Raw genomic sequence first — 16,589 nt, forward strand, 5'->3', positions numbered from 1 at the left:
TAGGGGAGATGATCAGCACCTCGCTCACCACTCAGGTCGGAATAGCAGTGACATCGTATGTAAGGGCGTGGTATAGCTGTGTTCTCCGAGGAAGTCATGATTCAGAGAAGCAGTTTCATCCGTAGGATGAAGCCCTCCACGTTTCGTCCCTGCAGGTGGCAGAAAGGAGAGTCTCTGTAACAACTATGTTTCAGCAGATATTTACTGGGCACCTACTAGGTCAGGCACTGTTTGAACATGCCGTTGGCATTCTTATGGACACTTGAGGAAATCGAGTCCCACACAGATGGGGTGAAGTGACTGGGCAAAGAAAACCGTGAGCAACAGAGACACAAATGCAAGCGTAGGAAAGGATGAGTCTACAGGTTGCTTTGGTGTCTCCGGGCTCCCCGCCTCCGAGGCTGACAAGGATTGTTGATCGCTCTTCGCCGTTCTTAAGTTCAATGAATAAAATGTATCAGGAGTGCCGACCTGTTTGAGAAGGGATTGCAGTCACAGAAAAAGGCACTTCAGGTAAGAAAATGATGCTGACCAGAAGCAGGGGAGAGGCGCCTGGGTGGCGCAGTCGGTTGAGCGTCCGACTCGTGACTTCGGCTCAGGTTGTGATCTCAGGGTCGAGGGACTGAGCCCCGCATCAGGCTCCGTGCTGGGTGTGGAGCCTGCTTGGGATTCTCTCTCTCTCCCTCTACACTCCCCCCCCCCGCTAAATAAATAAATAAATAAATAAATAAATAAAATCTTAAAAAAATAAACAGAAGCAGAAAGAGAGGACATGAGCCCCAGTGAAAGAAGCTTACTGCAGAGAGGGCTTGCAGCCAGGATGGGTGATGGATAAGCCGCCGCAGTCAGCTAAGGCAGGAAAGCATCCCGGGGGCTCAAGAAACCCCCGCACTCTGGCTCCCAGCACCTGGCCATAGCGTGAAGAGGCTTGGTGTGGGGCGCACTGCAAACGAAGGTGACCAAGCCAGTCACAGAGTCCTTCCCATCTGAGTGACGCCTCCAGCCCTGGGGCTTGCAGCCACCAACCAAATTCAGAGTCACAGCCAGAAGGTAGTTCAGTCCTCTCGTTTCTTCACTGGCCACAGACATTTAGGGAGCACCTGCTGTATGCCAAGCACTAGGTAAGGGGGCACAGGTGTGGCAGTGAACAGGGGGTAACAATCTAGAGCCTGCAAGGCTGAGCTGACTTGCTCCAGCTCACACACCCTGTGCAGATCCGCACCAGCGCCCAGCGAGCACCACCTTCTCTGTTCAACTCCAGTGAGCCCAACTGTCATTGAAGTTTTAGGTACTTATGTTTGCCCCACAACAGCCCCGTTCCAGGGTCCCTAGAATACACTGTGCATCGGGACCTGGGAGTTGTGTGGTGCACAGAGTACTTGGTCCTTTGGAGCTGCTATAACAAAATACCACAGATCCAGTGGCTTGGAAACAACTGGAATTTCTCTCTCCCAGTTCCGAAGGCTGGAAGTCCAAGATCAAGGCCGCAGCACGTTCAGTGTCTGGCTCACAGACGGCGGTCTTCCTGCTGTGTCCTCATATGGCGGGAGGGGAGAGGGAGCACTCACACTCATGGTCTCTCCTGAAAGGACACCGATCCCAACCACGGGGGCTCCACCCGCGTGCCCTCATCACCTTTCAAAGGCTCTACCTCCCAACACCATCACGTCGGAGTTAGATTTTAACATAGGAGTTTGTGGCGGGGGGGCACGACATTCAGTCTGCAGTGGGTACAGAATCTCGATGTCCTGAACCCTGATCTAGTCTTACCCCATGAGCCGCACTGACAAGGTTCATCCAAACAAGGAATCAAGGAGAGCCCTCAGGTTGAAAGATAATAGTTGGAGAAAATACCATGCTCGGCAGAATGACCAGATGGAGAGGATGTTGAAAAATAAATGAGGTGTGATCATTGCAATTTATCCCCATCATTACAGAGCCACTGGTTAGGAAGTTCCACATGGGCACGGTGCAGTGCCAGGGAAAAGTACAAGGGCAAGGTGAAGCTGAGTGACAAGTGCGTGTAGTGTGGACAGTACCTTGTTCCAGGCTGTCCAGAGAATTCCCTGGTGTCGCTGTCGCCAAATTTAGTCAGGGTGAATGGATCACATCTTACTTGGTCAACGTGTTCTTTCACGTCTACCCTGAGAAGCTATTTTAATTTTTTTCTTTTTTATTCCTCCCTATCATTTTACCTCAAGCACTTGGTATTTTTTGCTTGACTACGCCAGAAACTTAACCTGGCATCTCCGTCCTCCTTCAGGTCCCGCACTCTGAAAAGAAACCTTTCTAACTGTAAATGTGCTCATACATCTTACTGCCAGATTTAGTTTCGGCTGTCGGCAGGACAGTTTGCACCCTTAATGAAAAGAGCCTTCCCACCCCATGCCGCTCACACACACTCCCCACCAGCACGCTCAACTCCTCACGCCCATCTGGAGGAGCTCCTGTGTGTTACTACCCTCCCTTTGTGCGTGACGCCCCACTTGCCAGGGCTTTGTCACTGGTCCCCCTGAGCCACTGTCCCAGTGGGAATTCTTACAAAATCCTTTCTAGAACCACAGATCCCCTCCTCCCGCTGAACACCCTTGCCTCCACGTCCATCTGGATATTCTGTTTCTTTGTCTACCTTCCATGAGCCTCAGGGCCCTTCAAAGCCACAGGTTGTGATTTTTGTTCCCCTAGTGTCTAAACCATATGTCTATAGTAGATGCTCAATAAGTGCCTGGGAATTAAATGAGAGGGGGAAAAAAAAAAGTCACCAACCAGGGATCGAGTCATAATCTCCTGCTTTCGAGTGGAGTCAGAACTCCGCAACTGGAGAATAGTGCTGGGCTTGAGAACCTGAGCCAGTTGGCAGTCATCTCCCCGAAAGCCTCCTGCATGAATTCCACCATACGCCCAGAATGACAGGGTCACTGAGGTGGAGCCTGAGCTTGGGACCCTCAGGCCTTCGTCTGTATTGAGACCTCTGACCTGCCCCTCACCGCCACCAGGCACTGTGTTGCAGACCAGCTAATGCTTGAGCGAAGGCCTCTGGGTTTACACAGATTCCAAAATACAGGCCAGAGCTGCTTTGATCTGGTCCTTCTGATGGCAAAAAAATTCATCTCTGGATGAAATTAATTACTATAAGGATACACCCCCTTCGGAGCCAGAAATGGGGCTGGGAAGTCTCCGCAAACCAAGGCCCCTCCGGGGTCCTGCTGCTCCCAGCAGTGGGCCTGCTTCCTTCCTTCCTGCTCCGAGCCATGCTCCGCACCCATTCGCTCTCCATGCTCTCTGCACGAGCCGGCCGTCCTAGCTGCTTCGCAGCGTCTGCCTTGTTACGGCTGGACTCCACCCCACCTCTGTCCTCCAGCTTCCGTCGCTTCGGACCTCTCCCACTAACAGACTCTTGATTCTTCTGAGCTCAGGTTGCTGAAAGGGGAATCAGATTGGCCGGACTCCCTTGTTCCTGTGGAATTAATGGCCAGAGATTGGCTGCCTGTTGATGAGGCTGCAGACCCTGGCCCACTCACCCATGACATGGCATTCCTGCCTTACCCCAAGAGGGACGCCCAAACGGGGCCTCCCATGCAGATTAAACCTAGTGATGGACACTTAGGTGTTCTCAACTAGAACATAAACTCTCCAAGAAAGGAAACCTATTCCATCCTTACTCGTAACTCCAGTACTGGTGAGTGCGTTGACACCATTCTTTTCTGGAATGGGGTCAGTCGAATTCCATACACGTCGGAAGACCGTATTCCATCTGAAGGGTGAGGAGGGCTTCCGAAAGCTGCCGAGGAGGGTAAAGGAAGAGGTAGCCCTGAATCTAAAAGTTATTGTCCTGAATTTCTTCAAGTGATTCCTTCTGGTAGGGTAGGTTTGTTAATGCGATCCACTGACCGATTATCCGTACGAAGTTAAGGTAGAGACTTGGGTTGTCTTACGTGAACTGTAGCTGTTCTAGTTTTATGAACGATACCAACCACAAAGGATAAAAACATAATTGTGATTTTGAAGCCTTGATGAAGAAAATATATCAAAATTAGATCCTTGGTGGCCCCCCCATCCAGATGTTACTGTATCAATTGTGTCCTTTTCTGCCTGTCATCCTACTCAGGATGGGCTTTGAGAAATCGTCAGTCGTGTTGTCGGGTCAGTCTTGCAACCTCCTGAGATGTGTCCCAAACCACGGACTCACATCCTGGTGGACTGTGTTCCGTCCGAGGACAGTCTTTCTTTGCCGTATTCATCTGAGCATCTTTGTAAGACACCTAGTTAATCATGAAAGCCAATTCATCCCGGGGGTGGTTGGTTTGTCGTTGTTGTTTTCTATCACATGAGGTCCATTTGGTTAATTTGGCGTCGTGGCACATTTTGTAAATGGACGTGTTGTAAATGGGAAGTTAGAGTGTTGGATCCCGAGGCTGCTAGGGCCTGCTCTGGTGTCAGCCTGCAGAGGCTTTCTGGAGACGCGCGGGTGCGGAGCGTCCTCGGGGAGGAGAGAAGCACGTCGGAATGGAAGGGAACCATCATGCGTACAAGCACCGTTTCTGTTTTGACTTTTCATAGGACTTAGAGCAGCAGTTTTCTTATATTTCACAGCTGACCCCATTTTGCCAAAGTCTCCTTAAGTCATAATACCCTCACTAAGAGTGCTAGCTACTTGTTTTTTTTATTTTATTTTATTCTACTCTCTTAATGCTGATGGACACAATAGGCGATAGATTAATTTCATGATTAACTTATGGGGGGAGGGGCCACAGCAGCCGCACAGTTCCTCTCCGCAAAGTCCAGACCTCAGTCCACAGGTTTGACTGAGCGAGGGGACCTGCAGAAGGGCGCTGTCGTGAGATCACCTGACTGACGCCACCTGTGCGTCAGGAGGAGGGAAAGACCACGTTATCTCTGACAGATTGCCTGGTGGGGGCGGGGGGGGGGTGGCGGGTAGCTCAAACCAGCCTACCCCATCCCGGCCTCAGCGGGCATCTCTCAGGTGTGTGTGCTCCCCTCCGAGGGGCCAGAACACGTGGCCCCAGGAAAGGCCACCTAGCGGTCGTGAACGAGATGGAGGCGGAGATGGCGTTGTCCTGCCAGCACTCCGTCACATAGGCCGGGCCCTAATTCTTAAGGCCTTTCACTTAGCTCTAAATTGTAGCAAAAGAGGCTCTTCCAACAGACATAATACAGCCTTTGCTGCCCGCTGATGAACGGATGGGGTCCATCTCCCTCGCGTGTCTCCTCTTTACTTTCTGAAACGTCCGGGGTTTTCCTCTCTGGTGGTCACCGCTCCCCCTTCCGTCCTTCCTCCTTGAAAGGCGGTCATGTGCGGGGTGGGACGTCGTGGGCCCCGTGTGTGAAGCTGCGCGGCCCTCCCTCCAATGCGACGCCACTCTCACCCAGGAGACCGAGCTGGAGGTGCCCTGGCCCGATGCTGGAATGCGGGTGGACACAGAGCCTGAGTTCTGGAAGGCTCTGCAGCTCTGGCGTCTCGGTGCACGCGGGCGGATCCCTCCGGCCCAGCCTGCACTGCTTCGGCGGGTTTGGCCCGAGCTCCGGGGGCAGCCCGCACGCTGTCTCCTGTCGCGTGTGTCCGTGTCGCAGGTGTCCCTGCCGTGGCCACAGAGCCCTGAGGGCTCACTTCCGTCCGCGTGTCTTTGTCGATAATGAGCGACTGACAGGAATGACGTGGTTCTGATCTCTCAGTGCGTCGCGTGGAGGGAGACTCTTGTCGTCGTCCTCCTGACTGCAGTCAAGGCGACTGAAAGGTGTCCCCGGCACGCCCGTTACTCTGCGGCTCCCCGTGGGCGGGCGCCGGGACCGCCGACAGGAGCGGGCTGGCCCTCAAGGTGCCCTCAGTCTGCCGAGGAGAGGAACCACTTCTGAGGCCGCGCTCTGTGTCCGCGGGTCTCAGACTTGATCTGATTTCATTCTGACAGCATTCTCCCAGCCATCGACCGTTGTGTCCTTTCAACGGCTGGAACCCGGGATCTTGCACAAAGCCAGCAAATGAACAGACCTGGGGTTTGCAAACACCCGATTCTGCCCCATTCCTTTAGCTGACAGCACCACTTCCTCTGGGCCCCGCCCCTGGAGAGACTCGTGGTGGGGCCAGGGCTGCCGGGGAAGCGGGCACGGTGTGAGGACAAGGACTTCTCACAAACCGGAGACGTAGAGCGTGTGTGATGGGAGGACCGTGGGGCAGGGGATGGGGTCCACGGGGAGGTGGGAGGTGGCATTCAAGCCTGGCGCGTAAGGATGGGAGGGGTGAGGGGTGATGCTGGTGCCAGTGCTTGGGTGGAGGACGTGGTTTCTCTGCCTCTCTTTTGTTAATGCCCTTGCTGTGAGGACGCCTTCCCAGAGAAGCTACCAGGTGTCTTAGCTTGTCATTATTTACATGTGTCCAGTTCTGCGTGGCCATTTGAATGTCATTTACACATATCCCCAAAGTCAGATGTGTTTCTGCAGAGTTGGACCATAGGGATTTCATTGACTGATCCTTCTCTGGAAATCTTCTGCATGGATTTGCTTATTTATTTGGAGTTGAAAATGAAGCATGATGGGGCACCTGGGTGGCACGGTCGGTTGGGTGACCGACTCTTGGTTTCGGCCCTGGTCGTGACGTCAGCCTTGTGATATCAAGCCTCCAGTCAGCCTCTGCACTCAGCGCCGAGTCTGCTTGAGATTCGCTCTCTCCTTCTCCCTCTGCCTCTACCCCTGCTCACACACTCTCTCTCTCAAATAAATGAAAATAAATAAATAAATAAATAAATCTTTAAAAAAAAAAAAGAAGGAAAGAAAGAAAGAAAATGAAACAGGAGAACTAAAAGATCTGGTGGGGGCAGGGGACATTTTACATCAGACACGTTCTCCTATATTCCTCCCGATCCCAAACGGCCAGGCCCAGGCCAGAAGGCAGGGAGGTGAGCAGAGTTCTGGGGAACGCAGAGAGGATATGAAACCCACACCAGGATTATCCAGGGGCCTCATCTGGGTATCTGTCCTGAAACACCACTGAGGACAATGTGGCGGTACAAACAGCTGAGCTGCCATATGTTACCCAAACAATGTGAGAGCTTGTTCCGTGGCTGGCTCCAGACTAGGGCTGTTTCAACAGGAGTCACTAGAAACCATAAACAAGGCAACTGTCGAGCCTCGGTTGACAAGGTCTTCCTGGTGCATGAGGTGCCCGAGGAGGGGCAGGCGGTGCTGAGCTGTGACCCGCCAGCACACGGGGCCGGCCTGTGGGGTGTCAGAGCGCCCTTGCTCTGGGGCCATGTTCAAAGGTATGAGACGGTCCAGGGGGAGACAGGACAGGCAAGGCAATTTGAATTAAATTGAACTACTCTGGGATGAAACATGAAAAGTTTAAAGCAATGTTTCCAAAATGTCACACCGTGAGTTCATCGTTGAGCTGGGGCTGCCACCTAAAAGCCGGGGTGAGGAAAGAAAAAAGAAACTTGCCATCTTAGAGGAAAACAGAGCCTACATGTTGAAAGGATTTAGAGAACAACATGATACATAATAAATAAATTATATGCATTTAAATATAAAAAAGTAAATAAACAAAAGCTCTGGGATGTGGATGTAAATGGGAGTTGGTTTAAAAGCCCCTTTGTGTTATAGCAGTTTTCAGAAATTTGATGACCAGCCTGGGAACATCTACCTGGACCCACAGCGTGGAACCTTCCAGCGGGCACGTAACTTCGGGAATGCCGGGTTTAGAAAGTGTGGTGCCCCTGCCCAGAGCGGAGTGTTGACTTCGGGGTGGGTTCACCCCAGGCGCATCCGTCAGACCACAGTCCGCGTGACCCGGGACAAACAGGGCTTTCTCTCAGAGCCAGTTTCCTTCTCTGACAATAGAGAATTAAGGCGGTGGTTCTCCGGCAGCACTGTGAGGGCTCCAGAGGACGGTACAGTGACAATGCACTCCCATGCACGTTGTTTGGGCCTTCTCCGTCTGATTCACAAGTGAGGGACCTGAGGGGGGCAGAGGTAGAGCTCACAGCACAGTTTCATCCACGGGTCGAGCAAAACCCACCCTCTTTCTTCGTTCTTCCTTCTTCTCCTTTTCCCGGCGCCTCCTCCCCGCCTTTCCCCCTCCCTTCTTCCCTTCCTTTTTCCTAACTGGGCTTGTCATCTACTCTCTCTTCCCTCCCTGCCATCAGCAAGCCCATTATATTTTGTTTGATGGGTAGCTTTTAGTTTGTATGTATTTTTGCAAAACACATATTTTGTAGGAATGCGTTTTTTACTTGTTAAAGGGTTTTAGTTTCTTTATATATGCATATATCTGTTTTGTAACATATTTATGTAAATATATTCCTACATATATATGTATATGTGTATAAATATGGATATTTCTTATTTTTTTTGCCTTCAGCACTGTATTTACCATCCACCCATGCTACTCTTTGTGCACATTATCTTGCTTCTAATCACTGCTTAGCATTGCCTGGCGTGAACCCAGTGTGTTCTGCTCAGCCTTGCACAAAGATGGACACCTCCACTCCCCCCTACACCTGTCTCCTTGTACTTCCTAAAGCAAGACCAAAAGGCATTTATCTGTTACAAGTTTCCCTCTCCTGGGTGACCGTGAGGCCGTGAGAGCAGATTTCCTGACTTTACGTACAAAGCACCTAGCACACAGTAATTTCTCAGTAAACACAGAGCTGTTGACTTCTCCGGTGGTGGGAGAAGTGGCTCAGGCCAAGGCCCTTGTGGCCTCAGTCCCCACGAAGAGTGACTAGCATTACCTTATCTCATAAAGGTTTGTGATCAGCAAGGGAAGCATCTTTTAGAGAAAAAAATAAGTTGAAATTCACTCAAATATGATGTATATTTGAATTCCTTTGAATATGTCACGTTACTAATTGATTCAAACAGATATTTTTGAGCACTTACTCTAAGTGAGGGAGGTATGGATTTGGCAGGCCATTTGAATACTTTCAGTGTCCCGCAAATCCACAGGAGATTCCTGCTTCCAGGACACTGAGCCCCGTCCCATGAAACACGGGTGTGGGGGTGCAGCGTGCTCTGCAGGATGGGAGAGGGACTCTGGTGAGGTGGGAGGTGAGCTGTAGGCCGGCAGGGAAACGGGGTAGGTTTCTCCATTGTCTTTCCTTTTCTGGGGACTGGGGAGGTGGTCTACTTTGATGCTGGAAGGTTGTTTTTTTTTTTTTTTTTTTTTCCCTATTGAATTTGGGATTCCGAATGAATCGACATATCTTTAGTGGGCATGTAGCAGACTCAATCCAGGCCAGGCATCAACAAACTGTTTCTGCAGAGAACCAGATGGTAAATATCATACCTACAGGCCACATGGCCACTGTCACGTGCCACGTCTGCCACTGTCACGCAGAAGCAGCTATTAGACGGTATTAAGCAAGTGGGCACCGCCGCATTCCAATAAAACTTTATTTAAAATCTAAGAAGTGGGGGCGCCTGGGTGGCTCAGTCGATCGGGCGACTGCCTTCGGCTCAGGTCATGATCCCAGGGTCCTGGGATCGGGCCCCGCATCGGGCTCCCTGCTCGGCGGGAAGCCTGCTTCTCCCTCTCCCACTCCCCCTGCTTGTGTTCCCTCTCTCGCTGTCTCTCTCTCTCTGTGTCAAATAAATGAATGAAATCTTTAAAAAAATAAAATAAAATAAAATCTAAGAAGTGGATTGGGTTTGGCCCATGAGCCACCGTTTGTGGGCCCTGATTTAGACGCTCACCCATTTACTACACCTAGAGATCAGCATAAATCTAGCAGGTGTAATGACACGGATCAGCTACTGTTCCTTCATCCTTTAATCCGCTGTAACTGTAGGGGGACACTCTTAGCGGAACTGTTAGGAGTAATACAAAGAGAAGACAGAAGAGGTTCTCGTACTGTGTTAATTTGTGTTCAGAACACCTAAAATCACAGTGACTTATCCAAGAGAGAAGTTTATTTTTCTTTCCCATATATAAATTTTGGAGGCAAGCAGCCAGGGACGCTATGGCAAACTCCTTTTCACAAGATTCTCGGGTCTATAGGTACCTTCCCAAGGATTTGTCCCACGAATGGTCTTGGTCTCATGGCTCAAGACTATGGCCAGCATTCCAGGTAGAAAGATGGGAAAGGGAAGGAGGCGAAGGAGAGGAAATTAAGAACATTAAGATACTGCTACCAGTCACTTCTACTTATAGCCTGTCATAGTCATTTTTATGTGCCAACGTGGCTGGGCCATGGGACCCAGTTTTCGGTCAAACTAGATAGTGCTGTGGAGATTTTTTTTTTTTTATTGTTCTTGTTTTGTTTTCCTGAATGTGATTAACATTTAAAGCAGTAGATTTTGAGTAAAACAGGTTACCCTTCTTGATGTGGGTGGGCCTCTTCCAATCAGTTGAAGTCATGAACAAAAAGATCTTCTCCGAGAAGGACGGAATTCTACCTCCAGGTGGCCTTTGACTCAAGCTGCAGCCTCAGCTCGTCCCTGGGTTTCCAGCCTCTGGCCTGCCCTGCAAACTTTAGATTTGCAAGCCCCTACAATTGAGTGGGCCCAATAACTAATATATAAATATATAAATAGTAGAAAATAGTATATGTTATCCTGTTGGTCTGTTTCTCTAGAGAAACCCAGTCTTCAGGAAACTTATCCACATTCTCCTCCTCCTTGGTAATGCTCAGTGTTTACTTTTTATTTGTTTATCTTTGAATTGCTTCTTTCGATCTCTGCTTGCCTCTCCAGGGAATCATACCTTTCTGCCCACATTTCTTATTTTCAGGGAATTGTAAATTAGAAGTAGCTTCTCTTGCAGATGGTTGATGCTGAGAAATTCAAACTCGTCACAGATTCCACCATAAAGACATTCTGATCTCGACCTTGCCGCACCTTGTCGGCCCGTGTGCCTGTTTCTGAGGGTGGTTTTGCTGTCTGCACACGGTAGGGACTTGGTGAAGCCTTGCAGATCGAGCGGCTCTTGATGCAAAGCTGTTTTGGCTGATGGGCTTCTGGGGCAAGGCGAGCCGACGTCAGCGGGGTGGGAGATGGCGTCAGGCTGCAGAGGATCCAGGCCTGAGTGTCTGCAAACAAGCCTGATTAGCTGCACCTGTGCCCGCGCCCTCGGACACACCTGGGGCGGGGGAGAGGAGCGAGGCTCAATCAGCACGCCTACACGAAGAAGCCTCGCTCCAGCTGCACCTGCAAAGGCCTGGTCTGCCTCAGGTCCATTCAGTGGGGCTGGTTGCAGACCTGAGAGATTTCTAACAGCACCAGGCCCCAGCGCGGGTGGGAATGGGAGGGAGTAACCCGGCAGGACAAGCGACTGGTGGAGTCCCCACTGGCAGGCAGACCTGCCTTGTGCTCTGCTAGGCTCCAGCTGCCCGTGCCCTAGCACGCCAGTGAGGAGCTGGCTTCGCCGAGAATCAGGCCCCAGCCTAGTCCTTGCTCAGAGCATTTCGGCTCCCCGAAAGTACTCAGCTGCAGAATGAAGGTGCATCAGCTTCTTCTCTTCCTGCCCCCTTGGCCCATGAGCACTCGCCTCCGAAAAGCTGAGCTGCTACTCGTGTGCACTTGTGCTCTATCAAGTGGGATCCTCCCTAGACATAAAAGGGAGGGAATCACCCGGAGTAAAGACCTTAGCAAGGGCCTCTTAGCTTAGCAAGGGCTGGGTTCTGCTGGGGCCCTCAGAAGCCTTACTCTCCTTTGGACAGTTTAGGGAATATGCTCCTGCCAGACCCTCGGCAGGTGTTGGAAGAGGTGCAGGGAGTGTGTGTGTGTGTGTGTGTGTGTGTGTGTGTGCATGCGCGCACAGCAGGGTTTTGATCACACCACTGGATCTAAATGCCCACTCTGCCACTTGCTACTGACTCTATGATTTTGGAAGAACTTATGAATCCTTTTAAGCCTGCTTTCCTCATAAGTAAAAGGGGGCTAACAGTACATGTTATAACCGTGCTCCCCCCATCTGTATGTTGAACCCTACCTAATAGGCAGGACCTCAGAACGTGACTATATTTGGAGATGGGGTCTTTAAAGAGGTAAGGTAAACTGGGGGCACTGGGGTGGGCCTTAAGCCAGTCTGACTGGTGTCCTTATAAGAAGAGGAGTTTTGGACACAGACGCACGCAGAGGGATGACCAGTGCGGAGGGCTGTCCACAAGCTGGAGGAACCAACACCTTGATCTTGGACTTCTGGCTTCCGGAGCTGCGAGAGAATAAAGCTCGGCTGTGGAGGCCCTCCATCTGTGGAACCCTGCTGCAGCCCGAGCCAACTAATGCCACATGCATCGAAGAGATTTTCAGAAGATAATATGTATAGAATTCTCAGTGTCGTTCCTGGCACATGGACTGTGTATTTCCAGTATTCTACTCTCCAGACATTCAAGGTCGGCCAGTACAGTGGTCCCCGGGCCCGAACTGCCCAGGTTTACGTCCTGGTTTGGCTACCTGGTCTCTGGGTAACCATGGGGTTCAGATTTCAACTCTCTAAATATCAATTTCCTTTTGTCATAGGGGGGATAGCAGTGCGTGCCTCACAGAGTTGCTGGGGGTTGGGCATACAGCACTTAGCACAATACCAGGGAGCTGCTCTTATTGTCATTGTTATCGGGGGCAGGTAAGCACGTCCCTTTGCTAATAAGTATGTATGACATCGGGAAGGAATGCAGGGGATGTGCCTTTGCGGGCCCTCCTGTTCCTGATGAAGTCACCCTTGATTCTTTTGAGTTGTATTTCCTTTAGTCTCTAGAGTTTGGAAACCATAATATTTATAGATGATGCTTTCCGAAATTTATCTATAAATTCCTGTTTTTTTGTTTTTTGTTTTTTTTTTTGGTCTGCACTGCCGTGGGTGGGGGGGTCCGACACACTGTATTGGCTGATTATTAGCCTTTCCTCTGACCGAGGAGTTCGAGATGAGAGTTCTGATGATGCATAGGAGAACCGAGTCCCCCTCTCCCTGGAGATGGGTCTCTGGAGTTGGATTGATACTCACCCACTTTCAGCCAAAGGATTACCTACCGTCAGCACAGTGTTTGTCCTCTGGAGGGATGATGATTAATTTTTAAATACTGATAAAATGCAGCCCTTTGTCTCTGTGTTTTTAAAATTTTTCCTTGTGGTCAAAACATTTAACATGAGATCGGCTCCCTTAACGGACGGAGTGAGCGGTCCCGTGTTGTTCTCTACAAGCACAGTGTAGAGAACTCTCCAGACTTAGTCACCTTCCGTAACAGACATTTTATACACAGCAGTCCCCTGTCTCCACCTCCCCACAGGGCTAGCAACCACCATCCTGTTCTCTGTTTCCAGCAGTTGGACTGTCTTAGGTTCCTTGTCTGGGCGGAACCCGTGGTATTTCTCCTGCCCTCTGGGTTCATCTGTGTTGTTGCATTTGGCAGGAGAGCCTGCCCTTTCTCTTTGAAAAGCGGTAAAGTCAAGTTTGCAGAAAAGTCAGCTGCCCAGGGCCTTGGTGCCGGAAAATCCCACCAAAAGGTTCTGAGTGGCGCAGTCTGGCCTGGCCCCAGACCAATGAGTCTCAGCTATTTCCACCCAGGAGCTCCCGAAAACAGAGGCAATGAATGGGGGCGTGGGGCTGGGAGGGGGGCTGGTCAGGCAAGGACTCGGGTGATCTCATAATCTGATGCCCGCAGGAGCCTCCTTTGAAGTATCAGGTATAATCTTGTAGATGTGGGTGAACTTTACTTATATCCATATTCATTGTGGATGTGAAGCAATATGTAAGGTCTTTACTGAGAAGTAAAAAAACAGAAGCACCAGAGCGGGGGTTCCTGTCCTTCCCCACCACACACCCGAGCCCCCCCAGGCTACGACCCGCTCTCACTAGGTTAGACCCAGGGCCCCAGAGACAGAGAGGCGGAGGCAGGGCCTAGCTCCCTTCACTTCTTCTGCTGCTGTGGCCCCTGTCCTTGGATGTCCACGCTGGGTGGCAGTCCTGGCCTCCGTGGGTTAGCAGTGGATCCTTTCAGAGATGTTAACAGATGGTTAAGATCTCCGAGTCCTGAGATGTGACCAAGTGGGGCAGGCACCCTCCACTTAGGAGCCTGTAGCTCTATGAAGACTCCCCCGAGAGTCTGCTTGGCTTGGCACACTCCTTGCAGCCAACAGATGGTAATTCGTGTGCAGACACTAGGTAGTGGGGCCACAAAGAGGAGTTAGACAGGGATCCACACCATTGCTGCTGTCACCCTGGAAACACCCTGTCCTGTAGGGACAACAAAACACCAACCAAGCCCTTACTGTGTGACGGGGGTTTACATGGGGTTTTCGCTCTTTGTTTGTTTGTTTGTATTCTTAGGCAAATCATGCAAACTCCCAACTCCCAGCTGCCTATCCTGGTGTCTTAGAATCTGTGCCAAGCCAGTCCTTAGCCCAGAATTGAGTTCAGGCTGTGGCGGAGGTGATCAGGCAACTCCACCATGATCTGGATTCATCTGTCCACTCCAAAGAAGGATACAGTACAGTGGATTTTGCAAGTGTATTTGTTTCTGTAAAATGACTATGGGGCAGGGGTGTTGGGAAGGAGTTGAACAAGAAGTCTACTATCAAACAGCTTTTACGTGGGAAAGGATCTACTTTGTCTTATCTCTGATGCTGGACTTTGTAGAGGTGCAGTCCGGACTTTGTTACTGAGAGTATTTATTAGTGCTGGGTGCAGGGGTGGCTGTGCACGCCCCCCCCACCCCAGGCCAGTGAATGCCTATGGCCTGAATCCCTTTGGGTGGAGGTCGAAGATCTAGACTAGGAGGAGTTAGAGAAATATTCACAGAGGGCACAGTTCACACGCACAGGGGCAGCAGAAGGCCTCTGGGCGCTGGGTTGGTCTGCGTTTCTGGAAGGCCATGAGACATTCCCGCCTGTAATCTAGTGGCTACTCAAGCTTTATCCAGAGCTAATCAGCTCTGCCCACGTTGCATTTCTACTCTAACAGCCAGCTTGTGTCCCCCCAGGGGTAGGGGTCAGGGGAGGTGCAGCAGGGCCCGCAGGCAGTGCAAGGTCGCAAGGAGACAGGGCAGAGACGGCAGGACTACCCTGTCTGTCCTGCTGTCTCCTTGAGCTCGGGCCTCAGCAGGGAGCCTTGCTCCTATAAGGTCACCCCAGATGCTCTTTTCCCTTTTTTTTCCCCCCTCCTTTTAACCGACAGACACCCTTGAGGTTCTGGTTGATTTTTCAAAGAGAAACAGGAGATTCTTTGAGTAGAAAGAGGAAACATAGTAAGTTTTCGAATTTTAAGGACAATAAAGGCCAAGATTTCCACATCTAGCATTCCTGCAAAACCCACCCAGCAAACAGAAAAGATGCCATTCCTTGGTGCCCACTGACCATCTGCCTTCTCATACCACGGGGCACTTACTTGGCAGAAGGGAAAAACAAAGACCATCTCCCGCGTCCCCTGACGCCTCCCTCCCGCGTCTGGGTGTGACTGGCGGGCGAGCGCTGCTCCGGGGGGGCGCCGGCTCGGCCACCCAGGCTGGGCAGCGAGGGCAGCGCCCCTGCCTCGGTCCCCCCCCCCCGTCCCCCCCCCCATCCCCTTCCCCCGCCCCCCCCCCCGCCCGCCCCAGCGCCCCTATACCCCCGGCACCCAGTCTCCCCCCTTCTCCCTCGGTGCCCCCTCCCCAATCCCTCCTCTCCCCAGAGTTTCCTCTCCCCCCTCCCCCCGCTCTGGGTCCCCACCCCCCTTCCCACCCCCGGCGCCCCCTCCTCAGCCGAGCAGAGGCCCGAGCATGCGCCGTGCGCCGCGGGAGGCGGGAAGCGGGCGGGAGCAGCGCGCATCACTCGGGTCCCCTTCCTGCACCGCGCCGCCACTTGCCGGTTGCTAAGCAGTTACCATTGTTTCTGTGGCGATTGCGGAGGCTGTTGCTAATTGGAGAAGCCCCGCTAAGCCGCAGCATCTCCCCTGTTCGGATCCGCTCTCTGCTCCTTGCGTATAAAGAGAAAACTAGGCTGGTCTACCCACTCTGCCTCCCCCACCCTGCCCAAAATAGCCGTGTGATTTCGGAAGTATGGACTAAATCACACCCCTCCCCGCCGATTGGACTCTGGTGGCTCGGAACTCACCGTCAGACCGCACCTGCCCCTGTGCCGTGCGCCCTGGGCAGGGGATCATGACTACAGCCAAGGAGCCAAATGCTTCAGGGAAATCCGTGCAGCAGCAGGAACAGGTAATGCTGCTTTCTGGCGTGTGCCTGGGCGGGAGTGGGGGATATGTGTCTCTTGAATGATTTTATATTTGCAATGACTGCCCTCACCTGAGCCACAAAGCGGGAGGTGAGCACAGGCACTGAGTGAGTGCCGCTGGGGTCTGCCTTCTCCTCTCCTGACTTCTGTTTCTGAAAGATCCCTGGTCTATGGATAATGCACGGGCACGGGGAGCACGCATCTGGCGAGGTAAACTTGGTATGAGGGGACCTTTCCACAAAGGCCTCTCTCCGCACAGCTGCCTGATTATGCATATTTGTCAATTGTGAAGGTTTCCAACTACTTTGTAATTTGGGGGCTGGCAGGGGGAGGGATGAAAGAGGTGGGGAGCCCCGCCTCAAATTTCCCTGTATTCTGACCCTCCAACAGGACTTTGATCTGGTTCTAACACAAGTCAAAAGAGGACACTGGAG

General features: G+C 51.8%; 1 protein-coding gene across 5 annotated transcripts in view; it reads left to right on the forward strand.

The window, feature by feature from the left end:
- DPP6 (dipeptidyl peptidase like 6) overlaps positions 1-16,589 on the forward strand; it is a 949,209-nt gene that overhangs the window by 422,273 nt on the left and 510,347 nt on the right. Inside the window, exon 1 of one of the 5 annotated variants that reach the window (XM_073887495.1) lies at positions 15,750-16,139. The exons of 3 other annotated variants lie outside the window; for them this stretch is intronic. In XM_073887495.1, the coding sequence (XP_073743596.1) occupies positions 16,083-16,139 (57 nt within the window). In that variant the 5' untranslated portion in view covers positions 15,750-16,082. Of the gene's footprint in view, positions 1-15,749; positions 16,140-16,198; positions 16,366-16,589 lie in introns of those variants that run through there. One more of the 5 variants, XM_073887497.1, reaches the window with a different exon arrangement.

Source organism: Callorhinus ursinus, unplaced genomic scaffold (assembly GCF_003265705.2).
Source record: "Callorhinus ursinus isolate GAN/ISIS: 27379988/994484 unplaced genomic scaffold, GSC_fseal_2.0 scaffold80, whole genome shotgun sequence".
NCBI lineage: Eukaryota > Metazoa > Chordata > Mammalia > Carnivora > Otariidae > Callorhinus > Callorhinus ursinus.